Source organism: Medicago sativa, chromosome 6, assembly GCF_051527215.1.
Source record: "Medicago sativa cultivar Bolivia chromosome 6, Bolivia_mono, whole genome shotgun sequence".
NCBI classification, from domain to species: Eukaryota; Viridiplantae; Streptophyta; class Magnoliopsida; order Fabales; family Fabaceae; genus Medicago; species Medicago sativa.
The window spans coordinates 6,469,523-6,490,735 of NC_140754.1; the positions used below are offsets into that span (position 1 = coordinate 6,469,523).

General features: G+C 34.2%; 3 protein-coding genes across 3 annotated transcripts; 2 read left to right on the forward strand and 1 right to left on the reverse strand.

Moving 5' to 3' along the window:
- The first annotated feature begins 7,001 nt into the window (after positions 1–7,001).
- On the forward strand, positions 7,002–8,674 carry LOC146912395 (polyadenylation and cleavage factor homolog 4-like). Its single transcript, XM_085717568.1, has 2 exons — positions 7,002–7,978; positions 8,141–8,674. The coding sequence occupies exons 1-2, from the start codon at positions 7,331–7,333 to the stop codon at positions 8,645–8,647; spliced, it is 1,155 nt and encodes a 384-aa protein (XP_085573694.1). The 5' UTR covers positions 7,002–7,330; the 3' UTR covers positions 8,648–8,674.
- Positions 8,675–10,326: 1,652 nt separating this feature from the next.
- Positions 10,327–12,876, forward strand: LOC146912396 (uncharacterized). Its single transcript, XM_085720468.1, has one exon. The coding sequence runs from the start codon at positions 10,433–10,435 to the stop codon at positions 12,455–12,457; it is 2,025 nt and encodes a 674-aa protein (XP_085576594.1). The 5' UTR covers positions 10,327–10,432; the 3' UTR covers positions 12,458–12,876.
- Positions 12,877–16,645: 3,769 nt separating this feature from the next.
- On the reverse strand, positions 16,646–19,162 carry LOC146912397 (AP2-like ethylene-responsive transcription factor SMOS1). Its single transcript, XM_085720469.1, has 8 exons — positions 18,711–19,162; positions 18,519–18,601; positions 18,185–18,193; positions 18,011–18,099; positions 17,841–17,914; positions 17,699–17,749; positions 17,541–17,617; positions 16,646–17,402 (listed from the first exon to the last, which is right to left on the reverse strand). Exons 1-8 carry the CDS (start codon positions 18,917–18,919, stop codon positions 16,873–16,875), a joined length of 1,122 nt encoding a protein of 373 aa, XP_085576595.1. The 5' UTR covers positions 18,920–19,162; the 3' UTR covers positions 16,646–16,872.
- Positions 19,163–21,213: the final 2,051 nt, after the last annotated feature.

The window sequence follows — 21,213 nt, forward strand, 5'->3', positions numbered from 1 at the left end:
AATGAAGTGAATTTCATTCTCTATACTGCAAGATGAACAAAAATTAAACTAAAGGGTAAATAATCATTTTCATGCAATCATTGTAGTCCATGAATTTATGGAAATTGTAAACACAAAGTTTGTTTAATAATTTCTTCAAAAAAAAAGTTTGTTTAATAAAAAATTAGGACGAGGAGATAGTTTTACAATCTAATATAGAGAAGCTCCTATGGTTTAAATAACACTTACACATTATTTACATCACTAAGGAGAGGTAATACAACGATTAGAGAAGACCTGCGGTAAAAAGTGATAAGTTGCCTATTAAAATACGTGATAGTTGTTGAATGAATCTGAAAAATTAATTTTTTCTTATAATTAAAATCGGACCGATAAAAATAAGTTTATGAGAAAATGCTAGTCTTTACGCTCAACAATACCGCACGAGGTGAGAACATCGTTTCACCAATTACTACTTTTATTACGTTATCATCGCAATTTACCGGTAGCACTCCTTTTCACCAAACACATAACACAACCACTCTGATCACCACCACAACCACGCTCAACAACCACCACAACACCAATTATCGGCCTCGATTCCCTAACAACCCAAGATTGTAGTTGATGCTTATAATAGTACTATGCAAGATTGTATCAAGTCTGGATTTGATATTAGGAAGTGTAATCATATAATTGAGTCTAGTGCTTACAACTCTCATGTTGAGTTCTCTAAGAGATAAGTCAGTGTTGTTGATCATATATGGTGCTAGTTCTCAAGTTTATTTTAATATCCCTACATGTACTCATTCTACTCTCTTTAATGAAATGAGCTAATTTACATTGATAAAAAAAGAGACAAAAATTTAACTGAAGGGTAAATAGCCATCTTGTTTATATGAATGTGTGAGGTCAAATCATTAGTGGAGGACGTGGTGAAGTTGAGGAGAACCGTACGAGGTGGAGACTGGATGCCAATGCCAAAGGTGGATAGTGTTCTTTGGAGCATTGAGGTTCCACACCAAAAGTATGAAACTTTTTACGGAGGGCTGCTCGAGATGTGCATCGAACAAGAAATAGACTACATGAAAAAGGCATTGAAGTCGTCGATCAGTGTGCTTGGTGTGTGATAACACCTGAAAATTCCATGCATTTATTCATGTACTGTGATAGGAGCGAAGAGGTGTGGTGGATGATGGGTTTGATGGGAGTCGTAGAGCAGACATGAACGCAATTCATCAATTCATGGAAGTTTTTTTGCATATTCTGCGGCAAATTTCTCGCAATAATAGAAATACCGCAGTTTGGTAAGGCAAAGTTGAAAGCCCGGCTGAGGTTGTCTATAAGTGGAAAATGATGATAGAAGAATGGATGGAAGCTAGAGAAATGGGCAGAAGGACGAGATCGATAGGTATGGTAAATCCTCAAATGAAGCGGTTGTGTCCTCTGCGAGATTTTATGAAGTGTAATGTGGATGCTTTGTTTTCTACAAGCTTCAATAGAGTATGAATTAGCGGTAGATGCATTCTGGTGTCCAAGCACCAAAATAAGAAATTAATCCTTATTAGGGTCATTAAAGTTTGACAAACAAAATCAATATCGAGCCACAATGATTGAACAAGAAGACCAAGCCTATATATGTTGTTCAAACTAACAACTAAAACTTTGGATATTAGACTAGAAGTAAATAAAAACACTGATAATTCTAGTTATCATACACTGATAATACCCTCGTTTGGATTCTATAATTCGAAAAGTATTTTGGGTATTTTCGGATTGTATAATTCGAATATGACTAAAACCCAGAAATCTTATTGAAATATTGACACGAATGTTTCTGCTTACCGCTGTATTATTCCAACATAAACTGCAAAACAATTTTCGAGATATTAGATATGTGTGAGGTGAAATCATCAATACTGTCCTTTATTTTATTGAAATTGCATACACATCTTCAAACATCTCTTTAGCAAGTCATTTTGATCCTAGAATACTATGAAGCACTAACATAGACATAGACACTAGACATAATATTGATATTGACACATTGAACTGGTAGTAAATTGAAAAAATGAATTATTTCAACGTAACGACGTTTGTCGGTGTCAGACACCGAACACACAACTAATCATTTCAATAAATTAAACACATTTATCGTAAACCTAGATATATAAATTCAATATCCTTCATGGTAATTTTATAATAAAAAATTCACTTATAGTTGTTTCCAAACAAGTTAAAAATCATTTTTTAAAGTGATTTTGATTATGGTAAACAAATACATAATAACTTTTCGTTTTCTATAAAATTGCTAGAAAATAATCTTTAAAAGTCTGTATATTAAGTATTAAGAAAGTAAGTGATTTTGATATTAATCTCTAAATAACTTTTGATTATGTACTCAACTTTCTTATATCACTTACTTTCTTAAGTCCGTAACTTTTTAGAGATTTTATAAGAAGTAAAAAATGTTTTGTGTTTGTTTACCATAATAAAAAAGACTTTTTTTTAGACAAGTGATTTTTAACTTATTTGTAGACAACTATATTAAAGGAAGGATGGAGCCAGAAATTTAGCATAGGGGGGAACAGAGTTGAAAGTATAATTTGGTGAAGAAAAAATAAATTTTAAATGTATACTATATACAAGATATATAAGTAATTACAAGATATATTCAAAATTATAAGAAAATTTAAGGATATAAGGAAGTTGAGTACATTGAGGTTTTTTAGAGAAATACGAGACTAGAACGATCTATGACAAGCACAAAAAGATACCATGAAACAACTAAAATGCAAACGTAGGAGGATGCAATTGTGACCATGGAATCGTAGGCAGTTGTGTGTGCATACAAAATTGTAGGCAATTATTCGATATTTCAAAAGCAAAATTGCAACAAGGAATTATAAACTAGAGTTCTGTAGTCAACGGTTACGATTCTTCTAAAAATTGTAGAAAAGACTCCACTTTGTTTTTGGTGTCAAAGATTTTCATTAAAGATTAATGCAATTAATAAGCATGGGAACTTAGATGTTTAAGGCTCAATATATTGAGTCTAAAAAAGGTCAGTACACAGTTCACAAAAAATAAATATTGAGACAAAAAAATATTGTAGCATACTAGCATAGTTTTTTTTTCTTAAAGTTTATGGGAGACTGTGGCCTCTGCTGGTCTCCTTTCTAGCTCTATCCTTATATTAAAGTGATTTTTTTAATAAAATTACGATGAAGAACACTTGAAAATTCTAATAGCTTTTCATTTTAGAGTCAAAAATGATTTTTTTGACTAAAAAAAAATTACTAAACAAACATTTTTTTTGTCAAGTAATCTAGTGACTAGAAATTTAACTTTAAGGTGAATAAGTAGGGTGTCCTGAATTTGAACCTTGGCCACTGCATTTATTATGCAATGTACCTGCCTACTAACTTAAGTTCAAAAGACACTAAACAAACACTTAAAAATGGAAAAAGTGATTTTTTTCCTTTCTGCAAAATCTGAAACAAACAAACCCTTAATCTATATATTATTAAATATTAAAGTCACTTTTTTATAATGTGTAACAAACTTTTAGACTCTTAATACCACTAATTTAGTGGCCTCGTGATTCACTATTACTAATTACCTCTAAAAAAAAATATAGCAAATAGTCACTTTAGTCCCTGGCTCTGCACCTCGCTGTCACATAGGTCCCTGACTCAGGATTAAATACAAACAAGTCCCTGACTCTACACTTCCGTTATCACTTTAGTCCCTGCCGTTAAAAAAATCTGTTAAGTGATGATGTGGCACGCTGACAAGGAGTATGACGTGTCACAGGGACTAAAGTGAAAGTAAAAAAATGGTCACTTTGGTCCCTGAATCGAAAATCAATATCCTCAATTTACTGTTAGATCCCTGACTGTGTATACTTACTGTCAGTTAGGTCCCTGAATCGAAAATCAATATCATCAATTTACTGTTAGGTCCCTGACTGTGTATACTTACTGTCAGTCAAGTCCCTGATAGTAAACACGAAATTAGGGGTCAAAATCCAAATGCACATCTGAATGAACTACAAATGCTTACATGCCAACTCCAAGGGGTCCGAGGCCAACTATGTGATGTTTGTTAGTTTATTTATGTACCGAAATTGCTAAATTATAAGCACAATTGTGGTGCGATATTTTGTTTAATATTTTGCTGAATCATTATGTAATGACTTGTTGAATTATATGCCCAAATATGGTGCAATCTTTTAATTACTCTATGGTTGACATTAATGACTTAATAGTTATGTTATGGAAACATTTGTTATTAAACTATGGAATCATTTTTATAAGTGTTATAATAATATTTTGATATTTAGCACAAATACCTTAGTGTTGAGTAAGTAGCATGTTAAACTAACAATTTGCCAAAGATCTTAGTGAAATTTCGTGTTTAATGTCAGGGTCCTAACTGATAGTAAGTACACACAGTCAGGGACCTAACAGTAAATTGAGGATATTGATTTTCGATTCAGGGACCTAACTGACAGTTAGTACACACAGTCAGGGATCTAACAGTAAATTGAGGATATTGATTTTCGATTCAGAGACCAAAGTGACCATTTTTTACTTTCACTTTAGTCCCTGTGACACGTCATACTCCTTGTCAACGTGCCACATCATCACTTAACAGATTTTTTTTAACGGCAGGGACTAAAGTGATAACGGAAGTGTAGAGTCAGGGACTTGTTTGTATTTAATCTTGAGTCAGGGACCTATGTGACAGCGAGGTGCAAAGTCAGGGACTAAAGTGACTATTTGCTCAAAAAAAATATATTAAAGTTGATATCCACCAAATTACCTAATATGTCATCCATTAAGCTTTTAATCTCACTACTTTTGTGGGTTTCATAATTAATTTGCTATTAATCCCTAAAAAAAATCAACGAGTGTGGGGTAAAGGTCACTTTTTAATATCTTAAGCTCACTGATTTGCATAAAAAAACAAAAAAAAAAGTAAATGGAAACACTATATAAAATTTATTTTTTTAAAATAGTCATAAGTTTTCAAAATTTTATCATATCGGTACATAAAAATTTGCTTCCGCATATGTAAGCTTATAAAATCATCAATGAGTACGGTGCAAATATTTAACGGTGTCTTACATATAAAATAAAAGTTATTTAATAGAAACACTACGTTAATTTTGATCTTTAAAAAATGGTCATGGGTTTTTAAAAATTTATGATATTGACTTTCTCATATATGTACATTAAAATTTGTTCCCGCATATATAAACATTTAAAATCCACAACGGACGTGATGCAAATATTGAAAGGTGTTTTTCATATAAAATAACAAAAGCACAACATTAATGTTGATATTTGAAAATAGTCACAAGTTTTTAAAATTTATCATATATACTTTCTCGATACAAAAAAATTTGTTTTCGCATACATACGTAAATAAAATCTCCGACGAGTGCGACTCAAATATTTAATTGATTTTTGTGTATAAAAGAGAAACATTAGATTAATGCTAATAATTTTTATTTAATGTATTTAAACATTGACAAATTAACGATGTAATTTTTTTATATAATTACCGTAATATTACGCGATTCTTACGGAAAAACTGTGTATTCTACTAGTTTTTAATTTATTAAACTCCAAATTATTTACTACCTTTTAATAAAAATTTAAGCAAACTACTTTTACTTATCCCTCAATGTACGCTTAGTTAGATACTCGTGAGAGTATTTTTCGGTAACAACAGTTACTATAATTTAGCCCTTAAAAAAATTGTTACTATAATAATTTAGATAAACTTCAATCGGATTACCTCAAAATAAATGACAATCGTTGGATCAAACTTAATCAACGATTACAATTAAAATGACGAGGATCACATTAGTTTAATCATTTCATTATTCGTCTTAAATTAAGCAAAATTATGGTAACCCTAGTTATATAAATAGTCGCAACTCGTAAGTCTCCTTCAAAAGAAATAATACTCGTAAGTCGTAACTAGCAATAAGAAAGTTAAGAATAAAGAAAACGATTAATTAAGAAAACAACAACAACTGCGTCAACATCAGACAAACAAAGCTTTAACACGTTTGTATGTTTCTTTTTCTCTCTCTAACTCTTTCTATCTTTATTTTTTGAACATAGGTTTTTCCCGATTCTTAAACCCTAGCCCTAATTTTATAGACTCTAATTGAGTGGTTTTGTTTTAAATGAACTGATCATGCAATTCATCGTTTTGTAATTAATACTGATATAGATATCAGACACAACATGGAGACCGACACACCAACACCGTTAATAATTTGATCAAATCACGTAATCTAAAGTAATCGGTGTTGGTGTTGGTGTTGATGTCGGACGCATGTCTGACGCCTAATTTGAGTAAATCACATAATATGATGTAATCATGTACATAAGTGTTGCGCCTAATTTCGAGGAGTGTTGCTTTATGAATTGATCATAATAACTTCAATCTTTTTAATTTATCTCTGTTTTGATTCATAAAATTAATTCGTATTATGAAATTGAATCAATGAGTTTTTTTCTTTCTTATGAATTCGAATTTTGAATGTTGATTAATAATAATGATTTATAATGAATGGAATTAATGAATGGTTCCAAGAATCTTTGAAAACATTGTGAATTTTGCATGCTTCTGTTTGTTGTATCCGTTTTTCTTTTTGATTATGAAAAAAAAAAGGAAAACAAAAATATTAGAAAGAGGAAGATTTTAAATATGATAGTGAAGTGTCACAACTATAGCAATTATTGGACAACATTTTGTTCTAAATAGCGTATGCGGTTAGTCCAAATTCGGCTACGATATATGGTTGATTTTTAATCAATATACTCGATACCTTAATGATGTATTTTAGATTAGTCTTCTTTGATTTTTCCTATTTTTTTTAATCCTGAAACATTTGATCTTTGATCATCCAATTTTGTGTCTATTAGGTTGTGGCACCACTTTTAATTGAATTATGATATTTAGATGATTTTTTATTTTTGTTCACATTGGTGTTTATATGCACATTTATGATAATCATGTTTTCCCTCTATTAGTGTAAGGCACATCAAGAACATTGTTGGAATTTTCTCTAACTTATATTTCTTGTGAATTCAGAATTTGAATAGTTTTTGATAAAGGAAGAAGATGCTTGCCAGGAGAGAAACACCAACAAATTCTTTCAGTTTTCTCACACTTTCCGCGAAAAAGATGTTTTGATGAGTTCAGCTATCGCAGCAACGGACAACCTCGTCAAAATCCAATAGCTCTAATTGATGCCTATGGTAGTGCGAAAAGACAAGAAACTTCATGGAAGAATACCGAAGAGGAGGAGTTCAATTGGGAAGATATGATTCCGACACCAGCAACTGGGAAGCCCGCTGCTATTGCAGCAAATGCAACTTCTTCAGTGTCAAGGGTGTTTCCTGGTCTCAATTCTAATACTGAGTACCATCCACCAGTTTCGCCAGCAACTTTAGAAACGAGGTCCTCCGTAAATGTGCATGCTCCACGCCCTCCTATATATCCATCGAAGAATCCTGTTAGGAATCCATTCGAATCAATAAATGCTAATACTACCACTGTTAGTCATGGTCTAATTAATAGACCTATTCCTGTGCATGAACATGGTGTTGAGAACAATGGTATCAGTAAAAGAAACCTGCATCAGTTGCCTAACTCGCCAACCAGTGGACAAACACCGCCTTTCCAGTTTTTTCCATCTCAGAATCCAGCAGTGTCGCAATTCACTTTGCCAAGACATGGCCCCCTGCCAAATGCACGACCTGTTATGCCACTTCCTATGCCAGACCAAAGAATCGGAAACAACTCTTTCCGACCTTTACCTCCAGCTGGCCATGCTCTACCCCAGATTCTACCTCATCCGAATCCTGGTCCTAATGTGTCAAGCCAACAGCCAACTGTAGGATATTCTAATTTGATTAGTTCACTCGTGGCCCAAGGTGTTATCTCATTGGCTAATCAAGCCCCTGCGGAGGTAACTAAATTGGCTAATCAAAGCCCTGCGGAGGTAACTAAATCAGCTAATCAAGCCCCTGCGGAGGTAACTAAATCAATCCTTAGTTCAATTTTTATATCACATTTTCCTTCCATTATTGTTTAATTGCGTACCAATTTTGTTATTATATTATGTTTGTAGGATTTTATTGGCCCTGAGTTTGATCCAAATATTCTCAAGGTTCGTCATGAATCTGTAATCCGTGCCTTATATGGTGATTTTCCTAGACAGTGCACAACTTGTGGCCTCCGATTCAAATCCAAAGATGAGCACAGCAGTCACATGGATTGGCATGTAACTAAGAATCGTATGTCCAAAAACAATAAGCAGAAACCCTCTCGCAAGTGGTTTGTGAGTGAGACGATGTGGCTTAAAGGTGCCGAGGCATTGGGAGTCAAGTCAGCTCCAGGTTTTTTGCCAACCGAGACCACTGAGGAAAAGAAAGAAGACGAAGAGTTGGCAGTTCCTGCCGACGAGGATCAAAATACATGTGCATTATGTGGAGAACCTTTTGACGTGTTTTACAGTGATGAAACGGAGGATTGGATGAGTAGAGAAGCTGTATACCTCAATGCACCTAATGGAATAACAACAGACATGGACAGGTCGCAGTTAGGCCCCATTATTCATGCTAAATGCAGATCTTAATCTACCCCGTCTGAAGATTTTGTGATGGTCGAAGGGGTATGTGTTTCTCATATTATTACCTTTCTATGCATTTGTCTTGCTTTTTTCGCCGCCTTCTATGTCACAATAGATTGCAAGATTAGGCCTTATTTAATCGCTGCTAACTTATGCTCAAACAACACATATCAATGCCTGCCTATTTAATCGCTGCTAACTTCGCATGATGTTATTATTTCAAGTGAACTTTTGCATATGCTGATCTTCTTCAAGCAGCAAATATTTATTCTTTTGATTTCCTCTTTGTATGCAGGGAACGTATGAAGAATGCAGTCAAAGAAAACGAATGTGGAGCTGACTAAAGTAATCCATTTTTGTTCGCTGTAAATTACGAGCTCCGGATTAATGTAGGCACATAACTTTTTTTTTAGAAGTAGAGCAGAATCTTCTGAAATACATGGCCTGTTGCCTAAAGTCTGTACATGTATAGTTGCTCTTGTGTAACATCATATTTTATTGCAATCAAAAGGTTACATTTAACCTGCAATTTTTCAATTCCTTGCAACTATTGTTTGAATTGCTGTATCCAATATAAATGGTGCATTGATGAATGAATGAGAATACTACTGATATTTGATTTTTTTTTTTTCTCCCTTCTATGAGTATTTCTGCTAGACATTTTATTTTACTGTTAATGACTCTTTCTGTTGAGTGTTATTTAATTGCTTTTGCTTTATTGTTTTTTGTTGTTCCAATGAATGAAAAAAATATAAGGTCAGACTCAGAGATGGAGTCACCAACGTGCACTTATAACTTGGAAAATTGTGGTTCATGTTACACTAAAATCCTTAATACTTTGTCCTTAAAGAAGATATTTCACTTATTGGTTTTACTATGTTAGTCTCTACAATATTGTCAAAACAAAATAAATTAGTTGGCAAAAATAGGACTATCTTACACATGAGCCAAACTATCGCAAAGATCACTAAAAAATTGCAAATGAATTAATTGTACATGAATATAATGTATTTGAAGTCACACTATTTGTTTACGTAGACAACATCATAAACACCACATAAAACTCAGACGGTGAGGTTTTGAGTTTGAACTTTGATAAAATATCAAATTTAACAATATTGACATTGTCAGCTAAGTTAGATCATGCATAACAACACCTTTCATTGTACATTGTCTCATTCGTTTTCCGAAGTGTTGCATCTCCCTCACTATGCAATGTAATTTGGTGGAAAAATGAATTTTCAAACACACGTTGAAACATTTAGCCTCAAATTTCATGAAGGGTCGTTTTCCTATTATTTTATTGTGCGGTGCAATCACATACTATTAGATTTTTACACACAAATCATAGTTAAATCAATTAACGTCAAACTTAGTTAAGCTAAAAGAATCATGTGCATTCACATAATGTTATAGATAAATTAGTAGTAATAATCAAAAGATTATTCAATTAAACCAAATGATTGAGCTCAAGTAATTATCAAATAACTGATGGCTAGTATTTCACCCACATGAATAAGTCGAGAATCCGCATTCGAATTTCGATCCCTGCAGTTTTTTTGGTAGAGATGATTAGTTTTTTACTTTTTACTAATTAATCCAAGATATTCGGTTTAAAAAAAAATTGCAATATTATTATATTATATTATTATTATAATTACTAGTTGACTCACCTATTCCGCGTTACTCCAAGATCAGAAAGAACATCGTTCATTTCATTTCATTTCCAGAACTTCACTTCACTCAAATGCTTCCATAACCACAACAACCGCTCCGATCACCACCGTCACCATGCCGTCAACCACCACCTTAATCCTCATAACACTGGTGGCGCTGATCACCACAACCACCACCGCAACACCAATAATCGGCCTCGATTCCCACCTAACAACCCAATCCCACACCGATCCAACCGCCACAACAGACACCTTCACCACTCTCCCATCCCAAATCAAAACCTCTCTCTCCTCTCTCCCACTCTCTCTCTCCCTCTCTCTCCCATCTCTCCCAATCTCCCTCACAATCCACCTCATCGGAACCTTCCCCGTCAACACTCCCTCTCTCCTCTCTTCCTTCCTCTCTCAATCTCCCTCCCCCTTCTCCCTCATCTCCTCCTCTCTCTCCCACACTCTCTCTCTCTCCCACACCCTCCACGTCACCACTCTCTCTCAACCAACCCTAACTCAATCCCTCACCCAAACCTTAACTAACCTCCACGTCACCACACCTACCTCCCTCCGAACCTCACTCCTTTCCTTCCCATACTCCTCCATCGATAAAATCATACAAAACCACTTCAATACTCTCTCTCCCGATCCCGAACCTAACGGTTTTCATCTTTACCTTATTAACCTCCCCGAACCTAAAACCGATCCTATCACAAAAACTGTTAAACCTTATGCTTACTCATACACCTCCACTGCATCTGATAATTCCTCACCAGGCTTCACTAACTGTCTTGGAACTTTCTGGAATTCGGAGAATCGTTATTTCTGGATTGATTTGTCCGCCGGACCGGTCGATTACGGTCCGGCGATATCGGGAGACGGATTAATTCCACGAGGGGAGTTTCATCCCTTCGCGACACTGAACGGTCGTCCGAAGGGCGACCGTTCAATCTCGGCTGATCTCGCGTCAATTGTTATGAGTTCTTATCAGACATTTTTAGCTCCTAGTTTGAGAATTCCTGTAGGTTTTGATGAGAAGCTTGTGGTGGAATTTGTTCATGTTTATGGTGGTGATGAGAAGGAGAAGGATTTGAAGGGTTTAGATTGGAAATTGATTGAGAAAAGGTTTAGGGATGGTAATGTTTTGTTTAGGGATCAGAAATTGGAGTTTAGGGTTTATGAAGTTAAGTATGACGAGTGTTCGATTTGTTCGTTTGCGATTTCGAAGTCGATTAATTCGTATACGTCGAGGTTTTTGTTTGATAATTATACTTTGATTGTGAGTGAGTATTTGGATTCGAAGAGGTTGCATCAGATTCTGTCTGATAATGGTGATGAGATGAGGAAGATTGCGGTGATACCGGAGGAGGAGGATTTAGGTAGGGTTGTTCCGGTTTATGTTTTTGATTTGGATTATACTTCGTTGTTGATGTTGGATCGGTATCATCAGAGTGTTGCTTTTAAGGATATGGTGATTGCGGTTAGGACGAGGAATACGCAGACGGTGAGTGATTATAGTTGTAATGGACGGCATGTGTTTGTGCATACGAGGGAGCTTGAGAGGCCGATTGTTGGATCAGTTTTGCAGAGTATGTGGGGGGTTTCGCCAACGCATTTGAATTGGAGTCCTTTGCATAATAGTACTTTGGTTGATTATACTTGGAGTATGGGGCAGACACCGTTTGGGCCGTTTTCGCAGATTTCGTCGTTGTCTTTTGTGCAGAAGGATGCTGCTAAGAGGAATGTTCTGTTGACGTCGTTGAATTATAGTGTTTCGAGTGCTCATGATGTTTTGCAGTCTATAGAAACGCACGGTGGGGATAGGAATCTGCTCAAGCCGAAGCAACACAATGAGTTTGTTCAGAGATGGAACCTTTTCAAGTACAAGCTGAACAAGGCAGTGTCCGCGTTGTCGCATCTGGATTACGAGATGGCTTTGTTTTACTTGAGGTCTTCTGATCATGATCTGTATGCCATTCACTCCATCGTGTATGATGCCTCTCAAGAAATCGAGGCATCACTCACGTGCTTTAAGGATCCTCCCTTTCCATGGTTTTCAGTGTCAACTTCTGCCGTGGCTTTCATTGCTATCTCTTATGTTTATGCAAAGCGAGATAAACTTTTCAGGAATAAAAGGAAGCAATTTTGATGCTCTTTTATGTTTATGCAAAGCGGGACAGATGTTTGTATGAGTTTAAGAAAGCAGAACATGTGTATGATTATACAAGAGGTATGCTGATGAACTTGATGTTTCAATTGCTCGAATGATTCGCTTTTGTTCAACATGCCGATTTCGTACTTCGGTTGTTCTTTGTAATCAAAATTTTTAGGAATTTTTTTTTCTTACATTTTCAAGTATGATGAGGACATAAGTTTATCATTTCTATGTGGCATGAATGAGTAATATTAGCAAAACACTAGTAGATTCGATATCATAGCTTTAAATATGTAATCACATAAGAAAAATAGAAAAAGAAAATGATAGACAGCTGGAACTCTGTTTTACCACCGTGTACAATGATTAGAAGCTTTTGTTGTCAATGAAGTATGAAACTGTCCCCTGTATCATTCACTAGATCCCTTTAATCGTAGTTTAAGTCAAATTCTAGATTGTCAACAACTTAGTAGGGTATATCTTATTGTAGTTGTCTAAAATAAGTTCAATGAAAGCTACTAACAAGTATAAATTAAAACTTGTCTGAGCTACACTAAATGAACAGCATTGTGCTACTGTACCATAACAGTCAGCTCATTAAGAATTACAGTATTATGACTGAAAATTACAAAACTCAAACTGCGACACGACCCATTATTTAATGCTAAGCGACCCAGTTTGTCCTGCATCGTATGCTGTCCACTTGGAAAAACAAAACAAATGCTCTAACGTATTGACCTACGATGACAGATTCCATCAAATATCAATTGTGTGATGTTTTGTTGTGAATATGATTAAAGCTGGATCAACTACATAATTTGTGGTTTCTTTTACCTTAATGAGTTTGTACTAGAGTAGGTTGGGAAACTTCATGCCATGGTGCATTGGTGCCTCAAAACATTATTCAACTTGAAATGGTACCCTTTTGTTCATCTATGCTTCAAATTTATAAACATTTTAAGGTTCATAAATTTTGCATAAACTAAGAGGAAATGTATAGCAACTCTGGTGCTTTTACGAGGGACAAGCTTGGCTTGCAGCTTAGAAATAACTGTATCTGTTGTCTAGTGATCAATTACCTGATTTTTTGCACCTCTTAGCTTGGTGGTTGAAGTTAAATTCCTATTGAATAATAGAATTCTCTTGCCAGTGCGGAATTCATGAGTGGTTGAACTCAAATGCTCGGCATTTTCATGATGAAAGCCTGTAGGCTTGCTTTTGTACCTAAGTTTCAAAGGTAGAAACATACAAACATTTTCATGAGTGTTAGAAAGATGTACTACTAGGTTTATGTGCCAAAGGTGGAAACATACAAACATTTTCTTTCTCCTGAATTCCTATTTTGCAGTGAATAATGTTTATTGTATGATTGCATCTGTTATTGTCAACCTGGATACCATGTATGGCAGCACTTGTTTTCCCTGATCTTGAAAATTACAATACAAGTTGATCTTCAATTATTTTTGTTGGTTTTTATTGGTGGAAACATTGAATACTGCTCAATCGTTAATGAAAAACAACGTATTTTTTATTCTGGGGGTGAAAAAAACATATTTAGTGCCTGCCACCAAAGATCTCATCAACTAGAGATATGGCCAAAGTAGTCATTATAGCATTTGGGCAGTCCCAGCCTCTCCATTTCTTTAACGAAAGGGACATCTCCGTTACTATTGATATGTTTAACTAATTTTACAAATTTTGGAAATGTGTGCCTTTAATTTCTTTAGACACCTATAAACTATAATAATAGACATCTTCATTTCTCAATGGAGAGGATCCTTACTCTAGCTTTTGGTGACGAGGACTGCCAACTCAGGTTTGCATCATTTGGGATGAGTTAGACTTGAAGTCAAAAATCTAAGACGATATCCAAGCTAATCTGTTATTGGACCAATATCTCTGTCATTCCTCCCACATTTGTTCTTGCTTTAGATTTCTAGTTCATATAGAGATGCGACAAAAGTGGTCCTTATAAGGTTTGACTAATCTTGACCACTTAAGCTAGCTTTTGGGGTAGAGGTAGGCCTAAATCTGTACCGCGCAAGTCTTGCATAGAAAACTTACAATGTATTACTGAGCAAGTCTTACTTGGGCACAAATACAAATAGAAAAATAAAATGAGAGAATTTTGTCGCATCATTCAATTAATTTTTTCTCTTTTAATTTTTTCCATGTATGTGTGTGTCTAAACATTTTTTATTTGTGATTGTGACCAGTTAAGTATTTATCTGTATTACTCGTTGGTTGCAAATATGTCATACATGATTTGTTAGCACTAAAACGTGTGGTCAAAGGGTTTAATTTTAGATGAGCCGTGGGTGCCTTTTTGTTGGGCTAGATCTTATTTGTTAACTATGGCTTGCGTTTATATACCCTGGGTCAAGCTTATTATTTTAACTAAGTGGATTTTAATATTCAAGTACAAAACTGAAAGTTATTCATATCTATGCATATAATTAGATCTTGTTAACTATGGCTTGCTTTTCTCAAGGCTTCAGCATTTTTCTACAATAAGAAACTGTGTATGTCTGATTGTAGTTGTCTATAATAATTTCAATGAAAGCTACTAACAGCATATAAATTTAAACCAACACGTCACAGACTCATTGTGCCTGAGCTACAGCAAATGAACAGTGTTGTGCTACAGTGCCATAACAGTCAGCACATTAAGCATTACAGTAATATGACTAGAAAATACAATACTCAAACTGTGACACAACCCATTGTTTAATGCTAAGTGACCCAGTTTGTCTGCATCATAGGCTGTCCACCTGGAAGAAAACTCATGCTCTAACTTTAATATTGACCTAGAACTTTTCCCCTCCACACCTTGAAATTTTTTCCCAACTTGTTTTCCATGTTTCAGATTATCAAACTTTCCACTCTTGACCTTGGATGACAGATTCCATTTTCATCAAATATCAATTGTGCTACGTTTTGTCGTGACTATGATTAAAGCTTGATTAACTTCAAAATTTGTGGTTTCTCATTAGTTATAACTTAATGAGTTCATGCTAGAGTAGATTAAGAATCTTCATAGCATGGCGCCTCAAAAACTATTCATCCTGAAGTTGTAGAAACAGCAATTCATCATTTACACATAGCCTATAAATGATCACCCCTTTGACTAGCATAATCTATGCTTTTGATTTTCAAAATGTTTAAGGTTCGTTTATTTTGCATAAACTAAAAGGAAATTATAGCAACTCTGATTCTTTTACGAAGGTCTTCGTTGCCTTGCAGCTTATGAATAACTATATATGTGATCTAGTGATCAACTATCTTATTTTTCAACCTCCTAGCTTGGTGGTTGAAGTTAAATTCAAATTGAATGATAGAATTCTGTTCTGCCAGTGCAGATATCATGAGTGGTCAAACTCAATGAATGCTTCAGCATTTTCATGATAAAAGCTTGCTTTTTTATCTTTTAAGTGTAATGCGGTAGAAAGATGTGTTAGTTTTATGTGCCAATGGTGAAAACTTACAGTTTCGTTTACACCATTGGTGAAAAATACAGAGTTTCTGTTCTGCTGCATGATTGCATCTGTTAACATATATCAACCTTGATACCGGGCATGACAGCACCTGTTTTCCTTGTACTTGAAAATTACAAAAGTTGATCTTCATTTAATCTTATTGGGTTTTATCAATGAGAACATTGAAAATCGCTCAATCGTTCATTAAAAACATCTTATTTTTTATTTTCAGAGTTAAAACACATTTTAATTATACTTCTAATTGAGAACTGGTGATGCAAACATTAGGAATTCATAAAATTATTTGTCATTATAGCACTTGGGAAATCCTAGCCACTTAGAGCTAGCTTCGGGGGTTGAATTGGGTGTCCAAGCCTATATGTTATTTGGCCAATATCTCAGTTATTCTACCCACATTTGTCCATGCTTTAGATGTCCTTTTAAGGTTTGACTAATCCAAACCTCTGAAGCTTGCTTTTGGAGTGGAGGTAGTCCTAAATCCTGACCTCTTAAGATTGAAACACTACAGCAAATAATTTTGATATAAAATAAGAAGCCTTGCTATATGTTACTAGTTGGTTGCAAATATATCATCATGATTTGTTAGCAATAAAACACGTGGTCAAAGGTTTTGATTTTAGATGACCTGTGCGTGCTTTTTTGTCTTGCTAGATCTTGTTCTCAAGTAGATTTTTATTTTCTAGTCTGAAACTGAAGTTATTAAGATCTTTGCATAGAATTAATTCAATGTTACATAGGAGGAAATCACAATTATTGTTCTACATGTTTCCTCAATTATTGTTCTGCAAATTTCCTTCAATGATGGTGCTGTGAATTCTCTAGCACTTGTTCACCTTGTCTTAGAAGTCTGACACTTCTCCTTTAAAATCTAGCCATTTCAAAATATTGCGAGCATGTTTCTTTCTTGCATTTCTAAGGTGTCCATTGGGGTTTCAGAAAGGGGGTATCCCCAATTCCATCACAGAAGAGCCCATCCAACTCATCATCACTTGCTGCTGTCGGTGGCTGTTTATCCTTTGTGTCATCCCCGTCAGTTTCATCTCCAGACATGTTCGAATTCTTTTGAACTAACTCTCTAAATATTGTAGAGCGGAAAAGTAGCCCAAGTGCAGTGGGAGAAGAACATGACTTAGTGCTGGACATTTGGTATGTTTTATTGTCAAAAACTGCATACTTTTGAGCGGAATTCAGATAATCTGAATTATAAGTACCGTTGTGGAGGGCCAAGGTTTTGGACCCCTCTATTAGAGAATAGTTAGATTGAGATGCCACTGCCTGAGACTCTGGCACTTCCAGTTTTTCAACTTTTGTTTCTGAGATATTTTCTGCTGAAGATTTTAACCATCTCATGTATGTACTCAAGTCGAAGTTTGTTATAGCATGACTCCCTCTGTACTCAATAGCAGCTATGTCATATGCACGAGCAGCTTCCTCTTGGGTGCCTATGTATGGTGAAGGTACATAGATTTGGTTAACTTGATGTTTCTGAGAGGTTAGTTAAATGACAGAATCATATCTATGTTTGTGTATGTCTGCATGATCTGTAGCCCTTTGATGGGCTATGTAGAGATTCAACTTACTGTAGGTGCCAAGGTAGAGATACTTGTTTCCAAAAACCCTTCCGATCCGTGCTTCCCATCTACCGTTGTGGTGGTGCCTGCAACATACCGATTATGAGTAATTATTTTCATCTCTAATAACTCTGAATGCCTATAAATTCAATAATCATATTTATCACCTTGCAACACCCCTATACTTTGATGCGCCTCTTGAAAATCCACTGCTCTTTCTGTAAGATAGAAAAGAGTCACAAAAGGGTGAAAGAGACTGTGATAATGCTCTTAAACTGGTATTAGGGAACAAAAACATCATATTGTTACCTCCTTAAGGTTGCTAAGTACTCCTCTTTTGTCATAGTTTGCATTATCTCCACCTGTTCCTCATAATCTGAGACCTGTTGGAAATATAGTGAACTTAGGATGAATAGTTTGCCTATAAGCATCAAGTTAAAGATGTGTGTGCTATTTCTGTTAGGTAACGAATATCATACAGGAAAATTGGTGACAGTCATTGTTCCCCAGTACTTTAGTGCAGCTAAATCATATGCTCTGGCTGCTGATTCTTCATCGTCGTAAGCCCCTGTGATATTTGATAGATAGTTTGTCTGTCTTGGTAATTAACAGTAACAAAAGAAAAATATTAGGCTTATAATAGAGATACTTACCAAGATAAACTGTTGGTCTCAACAACCGATTCCAATCCACGTTCCGAAGGTAAAGGTTGATCATGAAAACACACTTTTATGTTAGAATGGATAAACAAATATTTTCCAAGAAAAGAAAGGATTAACCAATGAATATGAAAAGCAACAAAGCGGCTGATGTGAATGTCTTAACAGCGTTGTAAATTAGTGGTTATAGTAGCAAAATTTGAACACATGGATAGCGTTTTGTGACACGCTAATTAGTACAAAGTATTTTCAAGTAGTGGCTATAGCGGCGCTATAACACTTTAACATGGAGGAAATTGATGAAATAACTGAAGAGGAGTAACACCACCTTGTTTCCCTTTCTTCTTTTGGGTCATATTCCAAGAGAGTTTATCCCATAAGTGAGCTTCATATCGACCCGTCCATCGATGTCTGTTTGATTAAATTCAACTTATTAACAAATTGAAAACAAGAGCCAAAAAGTTGATGCTTATGACATCTATTTGAAACTATAGAGCAAAAGAGTTTCCTTCTTTACAACCTGCTAACACCTCTAAATCTTGAACTTCTCTTTGTAGTGCTAGTAGTAGAATTTTGACAAACTTGTTGCTTCTGAATTTGATTACCCTCAGAAGGAAGTGCCGCCACAGCAGGCTCTCTTCGTCGTCTCTTTGAAATTACTTGAAAATCATCATCTGCCATGGAAATGATTTTCCTCCTTTCGTTCTCCCCATTCTTCATCATTTCCATATCTCCAATGACCTGTGTCTACCTCTAATGTAAATTTTTTTGCCTTCTTATATTCCCTTGACTTGCTACTTGTCTAGGTATGTATGTATTTCTTAAGCATGCACATACTTCTTTTGGACTTATTATGTTTTTGTTTTTTATTACATTGATGATTGAAGTTAAAAACAAGGGGACGATGATTACATGGGAGTTCAATGACAAATTAATGTTGTCTTGTTTGCTAGCCTAAAGTCCAAGTTTATTGAATTTACTTCACATTGGTGCATGTATGATTTAAATAATATAGCATTTTTCAAATATATGAGAGGACTTTTTCTTATATAAGAAAGAGGACTTAAGACAACCTCGTGACGCAAATAAAAAATTTATTTCTAAACACTTCCAAATGTTAATTTTATGTTTCTAAACAATTCCAAAGGTTAATTTTTATTGTTTTCAAAAAAAGAGTTTAATAGATATACGGTCACTATTAAAAATTACTCTTATTCTTTAATCAATATATAAAATAGTTATTCATGGTTTATTCTTTACTTTTGGAATTAAAAAAAATAGTTATTAAAAAAATAGTTTATTCTTTACTTTTTTTATTTAATCATTGCACGTAGTGTGTGTGTGCTCGGAGTTACATGCAAATATATGAATGACTAATATTTTATTTTATTTTTGTTTATTTCTTTTGAAGGTTCTGAACTATTTTAGATTTTTTTTAAAATAAGAACACTAAATTAAAATAAGAACACTAAACTAAAAATAATGTTATTGGATCAGAGTTCGTTAGTTATATATAATTGTGTCTCTAAAGAAAAAATATTTAATGGCGTCTCTGAACTTTTAAATAATATGTAATTAGATTCTTGAATTTATTTAATAATTTAATCTCCAAACTTTAAAACAATTTGTTAATTAGGAATCGAAATTTAGAGATCTAATTATATATTATTTAAAAAGTTTAGTTTGGAGACTCAATTGTATAATTTTAACAAATTAAAAAAATTCAATTACAAACTTATTTAGTTCAATTATCTATATAAAATCACCTATTCAGAGATTTTTAGTAATGAAATTTTAATTTTAATTTTATTTTAAAAGTAAAATGTGTGGCGAGTTCTTGCAAGAAGAGTCAAAGGTTTATTACACTTTTTCTTCAAGATGGGATTGGAAAAAAAAAAAATGAAACTCGGGGAGTCGTAGGGATAGCTCAAACGAAGAAAAGTTTGATGTTAAACATTTTTTTTTATCCGTAGACGAAATGATAAGTACATACTCACACAAAGTAGAAGATTTTGAGTTTGAATCAAGGACACCACATAAGATATCCAACCTAATAATATCATTATCGGTCGTGTTAGGCATTACGGATTATATGTTTAGCATTTTCACACAGCAAGGCTACTTATTATGAAAAATATTATAATAAAAACGTGAGTATCAAAAGAAAAAATGATTTTTCTGTCGGAAAAAAAAATAAAAAATGATTTACAACATGTTGTGGTTCAATTATAAAAGTTGACTGAAAAGCAATTTTTGTTTTTATGAACCATGAGCTTTACCTGATGTCCTTATGTTTGATTCTGTTTATATTTTCCGGCCAGTGATTCTAAAATTGTATTTGAGATTAGTGTAATATAAATTTTGGTCTTTAGACCAAGTGGAAAACATCACTAAAACTCACATATAATTGTGAGGTGTTGGGTTCTCGGATGAATGTGTCCAACCTATCAATTTCGTCATTGTCGGTTGAACTAGGTTTTGTAAATAAAGTGTAATATTAATTTTATCAAAATATAATTGTGTGCTCAAGTGTTTTGTAGACATATATATTTGCTGTTAACAAAAAAAGAAGACATATTTGTTGAATGGGTCGAAATTCTCTTTATTTAATAAATATTATTTTAAATCTAGAGAATTGTTATAACACCTATCATAGAAAAAGATGGTAGAAAAACTCAGCTTAAGTGTTTTGGACATATAGAGAGAAGATTTGTATATTTTTTAGTAAAGACAATAGACCAAATAAAGGGCAGTCATATAACTAAATGCCAAGGAAAGCTTAGAAAAACTGAAAAAGAAGTTATCAAGAAAGATAAGTGATAAATGAGTAGGATAGGGATATATAGTATATGATAGTACATTATATCCCGTTTGATCTATATAGTCGACTTCATCTAATGTAATAAGATTTTGTTGTTGTTGTCGACTCCACCTAATATAATAAGACTTTGTTGTGGTCGTCGTAGTTAAGAAATTTACAGTGTGCAAATGTTCATCATCAAAAGCTGTGTACTTGTTTTGAT